At 38.3% G+C, this 14881-nt stretch overlaps 1 protein-coding gene across 1 annotated transcript; it reads left to right on the top strand.

The window, feature by feature from the left end:
- On the top strand, window positions 975–1812 carry LOC109835872. Its single transcript, XM_020403855.1, has one exon. The coding sequence runs from the start codon at window positions 1289–1291 to the stop codon at window positions 1460–1462; it is 174 nt and encodes a 57-aa protein (XP_020259444.1). The 5' UTR covers window positions 975–1288; the 3' UTR covers window positions 1463–1812.

Genomic DNA, 14881 nt, shown 5'->3' with positions numbered 1-14881 from the left:
AGCAGTCGAAACTGTAGGACCCTTTCTCCTTCAGTGTCACCTTGTAGGTCTCGTCGGGGCCATTCAGCAGGTCCTCCTAGCTCATCGAGATCGCCCCCACGTCGACCCCCGACGGGATCTTATCCTCGTCGAACACCATGTTGTAGGGGAACCTGACGTTGTTCTTGAACACGATCTCCTCGTCAGGGGCGATGCTCAGCTAGCTCAGCACGAACGCCCGCGACCCATCGTCGCCGTCGAGGAGGACCTCGACGGGGAGCGCGCTGCTGGCGAGTACCGTAATTTTTTCTGGCGTTTGGGGGCATGTGGGGGCTGGGGTTGGAGAGAATAGGATTGAAGAAGAAGTGGAGAGGGGTAAAGTTGGTTTTTTGGGTAAAAACATATAAAAATTGGCTAATTATGAGCTGGAGAGGTTGTGACATAATTTTTTCGAAATTTAAAAATTACAGCACATTATAAATAATAGGGGTTTTTGCTTTTAGACCCATTTGTTTACTCCCATTTATCTTTAAACCCAAGTACTATTATTTGTATCTTTAAGCCCAATTCACTTTTGTATTTATCTTTAAACCTAATCTTCAAAATACTATATTTTCACCACTTGTTTTTATATTTTGGAGATTGGGTTTAAAGATAAATACAAAAGGTGAATTGGGCTTAAAGATAGAAATAATAGTATTTGAGTTTAAAGATAAATGGGAGTAAACAAATGGGTCTAAAAGCAAAAACCCCTAAATAATATGAAGGCTGTGACACATTGCTTTTGGGTTTTAAAGTCTTGAGGCAATTTTTCCTATAGTCTTTGTTATTCTAGCTAGTGCAAATATAAAATATAAGATTCTTTTTCATAAACTCCCAACTAACGTTGGCAGGTGCACTGCACGTGCCCTGCTAACTAGTATTATAAAAAGATCACGCAAAGATACTTTATTATATTAGAGTGGCCCCTTTATAAAGTAGAATAATGCCAGTGAAGAATGACAAAGGACCTTGGGCCTACAACAACGTGATGTTGACATTCATCCCTCAAAGTGATAAGATCGAGAAATCTTTTATCCACGCGTCCCGAACTCTCTCCCCCCTTCTCGAGATATATCAACATCACTCCCACTCCAAGCTACCTACCCGCTCGATGAAAACAAATTGACAGCCATTAATTGCAAAACCCCTCCACAATTAAAGCCTAACAAACCTCCAAAATTATTACTGAATTCCTGTTTTACTCAAAACAAAATACCAAGCAAAAAGGGTTTAGAAGTTGGAGGAGAATAATAAAGGACAAAAGAAAATGATACTGGTGGCGGTGGTTGCCGAGTTGTTAGAGGAATACACGGTGCTGGTAGCGAGAGTGCTGGAGCAGCTGCTCTACGACGCGCCGTTCCCCCGCCGGATGCGGTTCCTGATGCTGCGCAGCCTTCCCTTTGCCTCGTCTCCTCGCCCACTGCCTGCGCGTGCCCGTTGAGCTAGCTCAACTAGTTTGTAGCTCAGTTTTTCCTTCAATGTCATCTATTTTTGTTGTTGTTGTTGTTGGTGGTGGTGGTTTGCTGTAAATATTCGAGCAAGGAGGGTGCGGTTTGCTAAGTTCATCTGTTAGTTGGGTTGATTTGTGAAATTGGGGCAGTGAGTACCTTTATTGGAGGATTGCTGTATAAATAGATTTTGAGCGCTATTGCAGTTTGAACCCTCTCTTTCCTCTGTCTGTACGATTGGTGTTCCGGTGTTCCTTCAGCTCGCAACTTTCAGGGTTGGATTGAGATCTTGCGTGGAGAATACTCTAAACAGTTTGTTTATCATGAACGATCTCTTTTGTTTCGAGATTACTTTCGACACTTTACAAATTTCAACTTCAACAGATTTCATTTCAATTTAGCGTCCGAAAGGGTACACGACATCAAAATGATAATCCGTAATAAGGATTTTGTAAACCAGAATCAAAGTCTTCTCGATTTCGTGATTCTTCTTTTGACATGGATTCATTAGCTCATCTCCAATCCATGATGCAAATTTTACATAAGTCACATTAAATAATAATTCATCGTAAACTTACTGTACCATTTTTTCAAAAAAAAAAATATATTCTTAGTATATTCCTTTTATCTATTTTTATATTATTATTTTTTATTTCCTTATATTTTTAACTATTTCAACAATTAACCCCACATCAAATTTTATTTTTCACATATTTTTCAAACAAAATGATTTATTATTTAAAAATTAAACTAATAAAATAATAAAATATTAATTTATTAATTAAAATAACTTGATTGCTAAAATATTATATTTTTATTATTTATATTGCTAAAATACTATATTTAAGAACACAACAAAAAATAAAATACAAGAAAATAATTAAACATTAACAACAATGTAAAAATTATAAATTCAATGTGCACTTAACTATCTAAATTAGTGTATTCCTCTCATAGATGATCTATGAATGCGTTACGAAGCGCAATATGGGCATCTTTATCATTGATTTGTCTGTAACGTGCAATAAATTGATTAAATCTTGTAGTTTCATCTGCTACAATATTAACTTCTGATGTTGGTGCTTCATTCACTTCTTGAATAGGTGCATAAAGATCACGTTCATCTTCGATTATCATATTATGCATAATAATGCATCCAGTCATTATGTCATGTAACACATGTTTTTTCCAAATGACGTAGAGAATGGAGTGAGAAACTGTGTGACAAATGCCGCAGAGAATGACGCTCGATTGGAGTACCAACGCAGCGGAAAATGCACTGTTTGCGACATTTTGTCGCTACGTTGGGGATATTATTAGGGTAAAATATTATAAAATATTATAATAAAATATTATTTTATTAATTAAGATTATTAGGGTAAAATTATAAAATATTATTTTATTATTTTTATTATTGATATTACCAAAATATTAAATTTAAGAACACAATAAAAAATAAAATACGGTAAAAAATAGCGTGATGAACAGTAATAACGCGATGAACAGTGCACGTCAAATATGACGTCACACTGTTCATTTTCACCAAAATGGCGTGAAAAATAGGACATGGTTGGAGAAGGAATAATTTCGTTGCACTAAAATAGCGCAGTAATTAGGGAATGGTTGGAGATGCCCTTAGGTTAGTGCTCAAATATTTCATTCCTGAAATATATGTATATAAAAAAAGTTTTATTTTAGAACTAAGTCCCCATCACCTTTTAGAATTAGTCTAACAAATCTTCATATTTTGAGTTTAGTCCCCCAAATTTCTAAATGTTTTAATACTACTTCTTCGAGTTAATAGTTGGTTCAAAGATTTGGTGTACTAATTATAAAATACTTAAAAGTTTTGAGGCACCGATTTCAAAATATCAAGATGTAGGAGACTGGGCTTAAAAGAAGGGGACTAATTTCAATATGAAAGTTTTTAATTGATTCCAAAATTAAAAAGATTAGGGTACTAACAATTTTTAATTAAAAAAATTAGGCCCGGCCGCAGTTTTGGGCCCGGGCAGTAGCTGAGTTATCCCGTAGGTCAATCAAAGGCGTTCTAGCTTCGGTATGATCAGAGGCCTAGCAAGCTAGGGGCCCACTAATAGGGCCCTAAAAATGGGTTGGGCCTACGTAATATTTACTCACAATTAAACTAGCTCAAAATAGCTTACGGCCCTTACTAAGAAGTTTAACATCTGCACTGGTTAACAGGTTAGTTTCAGTTTCATGTTTCCTTCTGCTATTACATATTTAAGGGAAATTTCAAAAAACTATCAAGAATTATTAACAATTTGCAAAAAATGTTATAAACTGTTTTATTAAAGACAAGAACACGACGAACTATTCTCATGATAAATTGTCTTAATTTTTACCTTTTGTAACGCGCAATTAACTGGGTAAATATTTTACTTTATCTTGGTAACACAATTAATTACGTCAATCAAATACAGTCATGCTAAAAAGCCTTTGAAAAGGATTTCATTATGTTAGGGAGAAATGTCATCTTGGTAGAGAATAAAAGATAATTACTTTTATATTATTAGTTTTAATTTCTTACCGTAATGGTTAATATGCATGTTTCTATTAATTAGTTTATATGAATGTTTCTATTAGATTTTTTATTTGATTCATGTAAAATTGTTAACTTTGCTAATGAAATTTTAATAACACACTAGACAACTTATTAGTGTTTAACCCTAGTATGTCCCAACAAACATTATGTACACAAACATAATTGAAATGTCTTTTCCCAAAAAAAATCAGGGACTCAAAGTTACAGTTGCAATAAGATGATCCGGCACAAAATCTTGCCTTTTTCTTTTTCATCTCATCTTAATGCTAGAATCTCTACGTGGTCTACAACTACTAGAAACATCAAGATATCTGTTTCCTTCTCTTCCCTCAATTAAATTTTTTTCTATAATTAACAAATCCACAAGCCTCAGTACCAAAGAGTTCCTTCAAGTTCATCCTTCGAAGAATATATCCCCTATAACTTAGCTGCTAAGGGACTTAAGTATCACTTGGATACTTTAACAGATATAATATTCCTTGAGAACTCACAAGTGCTCTTAAGAATTTCTCGATGTTGCTATCTAAGCAAACAGCGCACTTTATCACTTCCACTCCTATGTTAGTGTTGAACTAATTAAAATCATTAATCAAGGACTAGGAGAAGCTCAAGCCACTTATAGTGTGTTCTCTCATTATGCGTTCAGTTAATTAGAAAATAGATATTCTCCTGTTTACGAACCATTGGTTAAGGATAACTGAAATCAAGATTTAAGCCTACTTTTTGGAACCCGACCCATGCAACGACGTTTTCTTTAGCAAGTGTCTTTATAGATTTTCTTTTTAATGTACTTTAAACACATCGTATGAACGAGAAAAGGGGAGGGTCACTATGTTTCTAGCCTTTGGAATAAAGGGAATGATGAGCAACTAATATAATAGAATCTCGTGGATAAAGTGGGAATAGTTATGAAATATTGAATCTCAAGTCCTGGCCATGTTCCTCACATTCAGAGGTGTTGGAATTGTGGTTAAATCTGGAATAAAAATGGTAAAAGTTAATGTGCTAAAATTTTAAACTTTTTCAAGTTAACTGCTGTGCATATGTTAAACGTTGTGCTTAAAGTAATATTTGGCCTACTCCGGTGCAAGGATCCCAAGGCCAAATTGCTTCTAAGAACAACAGTACAGTACTCTGACGTGCACCAACCCAGTATTGTCAAGATCTTCTCGATCTATAAGACCTTTCAGTCAAGGCAAAGATCTCCTCGATCTCAGAACCTTTTGGTTCAAAACCTTTCGGTTTCAGAGAAAGTTCCTTCGGGCACAGTTTCTGCAGCAACAGCACAACAGCTGAATGAATTTCGTGTGGACAATAGCTCTCACGTTCGTGTATCCAAGAGCTGCCCCAAAGGGCTCTATTTATAGGCCTCTAAGGCCAGCTCAATAGACACCTAAAATCAATGTGACTGTTACAAATCATAATGACAATTATGATTGTAACATCAATTAATTTAAATGTTGTTATAACTACTGCATGCAGTAACGCCTGAAGGTGAAACAATCAATGGAAGCGTTACTTCGCAACACGAGGGTCACGTCTCAGTAAATCAGACGAACATCGTCAATAGGACGAACCTTGTCGAACGGGTGAACGTCAATAGGACGAACCTCGTTGAACGGGCGAACCTCGTCGAACGACCGAACCTCGACAATAAGACGAACATCATCGAACAGGTGAACCTCGTTAACCAATTGACGACCCTCGTCAAACAGAGGAGCGTTGTATGATCTTGAGAACGTTAGGGTCACACCATCGTGCGAATGCGTAGCTCCTCCGTATGCTGCGAAGCAGCCTGCAGGGCAACCTTCGTGGCAGCCAATGTGGCGCCACCTATGCTTCCGTGCGAAGTGCAAAGTACGCCTAACAAAACGCCACTTAGCGTCTCAGCCTAATTAGCCCTGATCCCTGACCCATTGGCCCACGGCTCACGGCCCACGAGCCACGGCCCATAATCCACTAGAACTTATGAGGGATTAATTAAAACAAAATACTTCTCGGCTTACCGTTGGCAAGCCTCAAACGAAGGACCTTTTGAAACACCAAAACTTAACTTTCCATTAGACTACTAAACATTTATGAAAAGTACTGATATTTAATCTACTCCTCTATACAAATAGGAGAACCCAAGATTACTATTCATGCTACAGTAGCATTCACTGTAGCAAGCATGAAGCTGGACACCATTTTTTTGAAAAAATATTACTGTAGCACACGTGAATACTATAGCAGAGGCGGGATACTGTAGCGATTTAAAAAAAACTTAAAAACTGTAACAGTTAAACCAGGATTACTGTAGCAAGAAAAAAATGTCGTGCTTTGCATAGTGTTCACACTGATGTATATATAGTTTGAAAACTCATTTTAGAAAGCGGTTTTGACCAAAAAATCTAACAACCCCCCACAAGTTTTTAAACTAGTGTCGTGTTATGGTGTCGTTGTTTCAATCGTTGTACATAAGGTAGATGTCGCAAGGACTTGAATCCTCCATAGACTAACTGAATAAAAGATATGTGCATAGTATCACAGAGACTTGAACCAGCACATATCTAAAATCCAGCGATTATATAGGATCAAACTCTTTTGTGGTAGTTTTCACTTTGAACCACACTAGCCTTTGCCTTTGCTTTGCATATTTATGGCTCTGTGCAGGTCTAGTTTCTGCTAGGACTCTAGGTATCTTTCCACAAGATACTATAGGAGACGACCAAATCTCCACCCTGGCATAGGTGAGTTCTTTAGACATGTTTCATATCAAACATCCCGCATCTGAGATACTTTGAACTCATTGAGGCTTAAGAGTCATCTTCTCTCATGATAGGATTCTAGGTGAGTCCTTTAGGCGTGTTTCATATCTAACACCCCACATCCGAAATGCTTTGGACTCATTAAGGCTTAACAACCAACCCCTTTACATGATAGGATCATCGGTGAGTCCTTTAGGCATATTACCTATCCAATAGCCTGCATCTGAAATGCATTGGACTCATTAAGTCTTAACAGCCATCCTCTTTACCATGATAGGATTTCAGTTGCAAATCTTACTTGACTTTTGAGCCAATCATCTTATCATTAGTAGCGTAAGCTTTGAAATAATGACTTGATGTAAGTGGTAAGTATTTGTAAGACTCACCAAACTTTTGCAAATCTTACTCGACTTTTAAACCAATCATCTTATCATGAGTAGTGTAAGCTTTGAACTAATAATTTGATATAAATGGTAAGTATTTGTAAGACTCATAAAACTTTGAGAGTCATTCCAGCAGATGTCCTTTCGATTATATCCTTTTTTAGACCTTTAGTCAAAGGATCAGCCATATTCTCTGAAGATCGGGCGTCAATCAAAGAGATGACTCCTTGGCAGATGAGTTCTCTCAAATAGCCAAGCTTCAGATGAATAGTCCGATTCTTTCCATTGAACAACGAGTTTGTTGACACAACACTCATCGCCTGATTATTACAATAGATAGTAATTACACCTTGCAATTCTATCAATAGAAGGTCTCGAAGAATACAACTGAGCCACTCAGCTTCATCTCCTATAGCATAGAGTGCGAAGAACTCATATTCCATCGATGACTATGCAATCATTGTCTGCTTCTTAGACTTCCACGAGACGGTAGCTCCACCCATGGTGAAAACAAAACCTCCAATAGATTTGTACTCATTTGGTTCTGAGCACTAGCTCACATCTGAATAACCTTCGATTACTGTCAGATATCCAGTGTAGAATAGGCCTAGATCTGTAGTTCCTTTTAAGTATCTCATCAATCTCTGGACAGTATCCTAATGAAGCTTTTTAGAATTACTTATGAACCTACTAAGCATTCCTACAGTGAATGCCATATTTGGCCTTGTGCAGCTCATCGCGTACATAAGACTCCCAATGATCTTTGAGTACCTTAGCTGCTCTACTGGTTTTTTAGTGTTTGGTCGAAGCTTCTTGTTGTAATCATATGAAATTGACAGTTCTGTAGGTCGTAGTAGCCATACTTTCTTAGCATGCTCTCGATATAATGAGATTAAGACAATCCAATACCCTCTTTAGAGTTTATGATTTTGATTTTGAGAATTATGTTCATAGTTCCAAGGTCCTTCATGCTGCACCGTGTCGAGAGAAATTTCTTGGTAGATGTTACTATCTCCAAATCACTCCCGATAATGAGCATATCATCCACATAGAGACAGATAACTGAAAGTAGCCTAGAGGGGGATGAATAGGGTTATTGCTAATCTTATTAGATATTAATACAGATTAAAAGTTATTAACAAATATATCCTAACAATCTTGGTATTCAATTTGATATATGCAAGGATATATTAACAAGAGTAAATAAACACAAGTGATAGTGCGCAAAAGACAAACGCAAACACAAGATATGATCACGGAGTTTGGTTCCATGACCTATGTCTCCACCCCTCACCTCAAGGAGATCTCCACTATCACAACCGGGTTTTCTACGCTCACCCGAATAACGTTTACACCTCACAATACGGTTTTCTAGTTCAACAAAAACTTTAGAACTTACACACTTCCAAATACACTTCACACCCTCTAAGTGTTGGCCTAGCCCGTATCACATTCCTTAAGTGTTAGGAATTATCACCTCTCACTAGGCTTTACTACCGACCTCACTCCTCTTGGAACCGACCCCATCTCTCACCACACACTTCTCTCGGTGTACAAGTGTAATACAATATGCAACTCACAATAAAGCTCAATTACTTAAACAATCTTCTTTATAAATTGCTAGAGAAAATTAATAATAAATTGCTAGACAAAAGAGTTAGAAAAACTTCTTTATAAACATAATAGAGGATGAAGAAGATTGAGGATGAATTTCTCAATTGAAAGAGCAAGCCATCTCTTTGTAAACTCAAACTTAAATACTTAAACAATCTTTTAAACACTTTTAAACTCTTATTAAAACCCTCTTGAATAGTATTGTGATGAGAACAATAGGGGTTTATATAGGAAGAAAAAACAAGGCACAAAACCTAATGAAAACCAGTAAAAATGTTAAAATACTCAATGCTGGAAAAATAGCCGTTATGGCTTATAAGTCGACTGATAAAAATCATCAGTCGACTGATGAGCTGAACGTTGTAGGCGTCAGACTACTCATCAGTTGCCTGACTGACTTTATCAGTTGACTGATGGATCATCAGTCGACTGGCCAGTCGACCAAAACAGAACAGAAACTTTTGAAGATTACAGACACATTCTTCAGTCGACTGATAACAGATTAAACGATTTTTGAATATGAGTTTTAAGGCTCTATTAAAAATAGTATAAATTCTAAAAAATGTAAAACTTTGAAAAAAGTTTACAATCATGAATATGAACATGTTGGAGAAAGAATTTTTTAAATTGCTCTTACCATTTGTGAAAACTCAAAATATTCAAAAGTACTAAAATACATGTTTTTCAAATATGTTGTTTTTACCATTTTAGCTTAGATCAAGTTCTGAAAACTTGTTTAATCTTTTTATGGACATAACAAAAGATGTTAACATAGTTTGTATAGTCCAAAACATATTTGAATGTATTTTGCATAAAACACCTATTTTCATGAAAATTCACAAATGTAATGTGTGTGTATATTTGAGCTTATAGAATTAACACACATTATATAATCCTATACTAAGTATACCAGAAAAGAATCTTCTTAAGCTTGGACTTGGATTGATTGACTTGATATGCATAGCTTCAATATATCTTGTTTAGCTCGATTTCCTGTATATACTAAACAACACAAAGCAAAATACTAAAAACAATATTAGTTATAAATTGTTTGTAAAATCATTATCAAAACAAGAGGACCCAACAATCTCTCTCTTTTTGATGATGACAAACAATTTACCAATATGCATAAAAAGTCAAGAAACCAATTTGAATAAATGCTATATACTCACAATGCTATATACTCACAAATTCCCCCCCTTTGGCAACATCAAAAATGGGAAAAAAAAACAAAACGAGAGCTAGAAGCTCCCCCTACATATAAGCACATGTGAGATATATAAAAAATAGGGATTCTCCCATATTTAAAAGCATGTAAGAAAGGTTAGCCACAATATATAACAGATGGTGGTTGTGAAACAAGAATACATAGAGAATGAATATAACAACAACCACATCCATACATTTTCATAGTGTCATACCAACCATAGTGTCATACAAACACAAAACAAACTACATACCAAAGTTACTACATCAAAATGTTTTTCAAACCAAAAATCAAGTACATAAAAACAAAAATATAAGATATGCATCACGAAGAAGATGAAGGTCCTGGACCCGGGGGCTGAGTGGATGGCTTCAATATGCTGATAATCTCAAAGAGCTGGAGTCCCAAGCCATCAACTTTCCCAACCAACTCCTCCTGCCGACGCTCGAGACCACTCAAACGCTCACAAACATTGTCTAAGCAACTGGCCATAAACTCGGGCACGCGAGATGAGGCAGAGGCGGAATGGAGAGGAGGCCTATAAGATGAGTCAAATAAGTTAGAAGAAGAAGACTCAGCTGATCCTGCTAGCTCAGGAGATGGATGTGGAGGTTCAGGAGAGGGAAGCTCATCAAGAGCATATTAGGTAGCCGGTATACCCATGCGATTCAAAGCGGCGACATCAATAAAAGGTCTTATTTTGATAGATGATTCCCCAAAGAGATCGACATCCAAATGTTTGAAAATGATAGTAAGAATGGCTCCATAAGGAAGAAATTTTGTATGGGTAGAGGCCATAAAGTCGAAGATAACTTTTCCCCATAGAACATCCCTATTACCAATGATGGCATAGATAGCATTAGAAAGGTATTGGGAGTAGTGGTCATAACCCCCTGTTTTGGGAATTAAGTTACAGCTAAGAATTCTCCCTAAGACCTTAGAAAGAAAAGTAGTGTTATGAGAATCTAGAGGAAAATGCCTGCCAGGAATAAGAGAGTCAATAGCAGGATCATCAAACTCAATATCACCTAGAAGGGTATCTCCCCTAGGTATCCCAAGAATTTCTGTAAGCTGATTTGCTGTGAAAAGAATTTGTTGACCCTTGACGATGGATGTAATGAAAGGAGTATTAGGGTCAGCGGAGTTGACTTGAAGGTTTGCATAAAACAACCGCATTAAATGAGGGTAATAGGGGGATGGATTAGCAGAATCAAAAAGGTGAAATAGACTGACATTTTTGAGGCTTGTAGAGATATTCAAGTGTTTATATTCCTCATACTTTACGAATCTACCCGGAAAGATTTTAAGTTGACAAATGGTGCGATATTTTCTGAGTAATGAAGGAGATAACAATTGATTTTCATAAAAATGCAAATTTTCTGCCGGTGGATATTGACTTCTAGGAGTGGGGATAGGGGTTTGAGAGGAAGAGGCTTTTCCTCTGCTAGATCTAGGGCGTTTGTTACCTCGTTGCATGATTTTAGAACAAAATGAAATTGAGGAGCAGAAATTAACTCCTAGAACTTAGAAACTCTAACTGAAACAAACCCTAGAACTGAGCAAAAGGATTGAAACAAGAGAGTAGAGGGAGATATACCCTCTAACGGAGCTTAGTTCAGGTGGTCGACGGAGGAGCGACGATCGCCGGAGAAGACGATGGAGAGGAAGCATCGGACGACTGAAATCTGGGGAAAAACAGGCTTGAAAAAAAATTAGGGAAGAACAGCGGTTAGGGTATAGGGATAAAAAGTCAACGGTTGAGATGCACTCTCGAAAATGAGTGAGCGACCAGGATTGAATAGTCAAAACGTGTCGGGTCCAGAACAAAAAAAACAAAAAAAATCAGATCCAATAACCAGCGAGTGTTTTCGTCGAAAATTGATTTCTTCATTGAGGTGTTCATTACAACTTCAGTCGTTACAATGAAAATACAAAAAGATGGTCTTTTTATAAGACTCTTAGACAATGAAAATAAAAAATACAATTCTCATTCAAAACAAACGCAGGGAGATCGTTTATCGGTCTTCTACTTGCGTGGGTGTATTTGCCTGTGCCGAGGTTTATCCATGGACCACCTTAGATCTGGATCCGGTTAATAGAAAATTGGGCAGAGCTTCACCTTCACCGGGGGAATGTTTGATTTGAAGCGCTGAAATCGACCAAGCGAAATTAGGGCTCTTCTCGAGATTAAGACCAAACCTAATCTCAAGGAACGGACGGACATGTTCAGATCCTTCGAATAGCTCATTCTTTATGCCGGAGTTCACCGGGATCTGATTTGCCTTTGCTGAAATTCGTGCTTCTTGACTCCTCAATCCAGCAGCACCTCCACGTCTTGATAATAAATCGCCCTTGAGAAATGAACACCCGAGCTCGTATTTATAAGCTTCGGAAGTGGTTATTTGGATGAGAACAAGTGATTCGGCTCTATCTTTAGTTAATAACTGATTAACCATGTTTGGGGATGATACCTAGGCAGTTATGAACCTCTGGAACAGAAGAAACCGATCGAAACAGCCTAAAAACGCGTTTTGGAGGTTACAGGTAGTTCTGGACATGAGACGGACCGATGTGACCCGCGTGGGCGCGGGTCAGATGGATCCGACCCACCGCCGCGCGGGTCGGACTGATTCGACCCACCACCGCGCGGGTCGGACTAATCCGACCCGCCGCTGCGCGGGTCAGTTTTAGACATCTTCGGTATTTTGGGCTTAACTCTTTTGTACAACCTCCGATTAAGCTGATTCAAGATGCGTTGGAAAGCTGACGAAGAGGTATACAACTTTTATGTTTTAAGATTTTTCAGATTCAAATCTCAGCATAGTCAAAACTTCGCTTCTTTTTACGATCAGATCACTGTAGCGCGTCCGACCCGCGGTTACTGTAGCACCCAATCCGACCCACGGTTACTGTAACAGCCTTAACTCACTCATCCGATCTCGGAATAAGGCGATTCAAGATGCGTTGGAAAGCCGACAAGGAGATCTATAGGCTCCCATGATTGAATCATATGTGAAACAAATGGGACACGAAGGGTGCCCCCGCCTTTTGTAAACGACGCGGGGTTCCCGATCAGCTCTCGTTTCCGTTATTCCGAAGTTCCGTTGCTTCGTATGACCAGTCGATTCAGTTCATGTGTTTGTCGTTGTCAAATGAGCTCCTGTGACTCTAATAGCGATGTTTATCATCTTCTTTCTGTCTCAAGCCATGTGCGGACACCCATAAGCATTTTTAGACGCCTACAGATACCCCCTCCAAAGTATTTCAGACTCATTCTTTTATAGAGGAGTCTGGAATACTTTGGATAAGATAGGCCATTTCCTCAATTTCATAGAGTGACCTTGAACTACCTCAATTCTTAACTTCTTCAGTCTCCAATCTATTCATTGTTTCGTCGAATAGATGAAGTTCTTCTGGCGCTGCGTTTATCGTCTGACCGTTGTCGAAATATTGAACTGAGATTGGTGTGTAAGTTTCTGAACTTAGCTCGTGCCATTGAGTTGACTTTGAACTGATCATCTTCGTCAGAAATTCATATCTGATCCCGATTGAACTCCCTGAAATCATCGTTTGCCTTATTTTGGCGAGATTGCTGATGCGTTGAACGACATCGATCTTTGTTGTAACGCATTGACCGGCGTTAACATAGTTTATACTCGTATGTTTGCTGGAGTCTACACAGTTTAAGCTCTTAAGGCATTGGAGCGTGGTGGTTCCAAATGTTGGGCTGCAGGACCAACTATTAAAGCTGATTCATCTGCACGTATGGGTCTTATCCCAAATTTGTTGGATGTCCAAGTCACGAGACCAACTAATGGGGCTGGTGCGTCAGTGACTTTCGCATATATAGGATTTTTGGCAAACTCTCAGTCATCAACGGGTTTGATGAGCCTTTACCGACTACCGTTTGAGTCGGGCTAGCATGCAGATTGTTTAAATCCGTTCCGTATGTGATGTTATGCTAAAAGAGTTAACTCTTTTAGTGCTACGATATTGAATACGTAGACTTCGTCTTTCTCACGTGAAAAGACTAAACGGCGACACGTATTAGGCGTAGACTTTAAGGTTTTTGGCAAACCCTCAACCTTCAACGGTTTTGATGTGTCTTTACCGATTACCGTTTGAATCGGGCTTGCATACGGATTGTTTAAGTCCGTTCCGTATGTGACGTTGTGCTAAAGGAATGAACTCCCTTAGACTTGATGCTACGATATTGGATACGTAGACTTCGCCATTGTTACGGGAATAGGCTACCCGGCAACGCGTGTTAGGCGCTGATCTATCCCTACTTAGGCTTCGGGATAAAAGTCCCCAGACTCAGATTCTGGTGTCTTCTTCAAACGGTGAAAGACTAAACGGGCAACACGTGTTAGACGTTGACTTATCCCTTCTTAGGATTCGGGATAAAATTCTCCGTACGTGTGAGGCACGGATTTTGGTGTTATTAATAATAACCTGCCACAATGTCGAATATGTGGGCTCTCGTTCTTTTTATGGTTAAGAACTAACCAGCAACGCGTATTAGGCATTGACTTATCCCTGCACAGGATTCGGGATAAAATTCCCCATGTATAAAATGCATGGATTTTTGTTGCTACGATGCTGAATACGTAGACTTGGTCGTTTTTACGGGAACGAACCACCCAGCAACGCGGGTTAAGTGTTGACTTATCCCTACTTAGGCTTCGGGATAGAATGCCCCAAACTAGATTCTGGTGTCTTTTTTAATTGGTGAAAGACTAAACCGACAACATGTGTTAGGCGTTGACTTATCCCTACTCAGGATTCAGGATAAAATTCCCCATGCGTGTGAGGTACGGATTTTAAAAGTTTGAAAAAGCGGAGTCTTCTCTTGGGGCAAAGACGAACCCGATGCGGGAGAGGAAGAATTTTAT

Source organism: Asparagus officinalis, chromosome 4 (assembly GCF_001876935.1).
Source record: "Asparagus officinalis chromosome 4, Aspof.V1, whole genome shotgun sequence".
NCBI lineage: Eukaryota > Viridiplantae > Streptophyta > Magnoliopsida > Asparagales > Asparagaceae > Asparagus > Asparagus officinalis.
Note: the sequence above shows the minus strand (reverse complement) of the source record. Positions and strands in the feature narration are given on the sequence as shown.

Excerpts from the sequence above, each read along its gene's own strand:
- LOC109835872 (XM_020403855.1), top strand. The coding sequence starts at position 1,289 with ATGATACTGGTGGCGGTGGTTGCCGAGTTGTTAGAGGAATACACGGTG.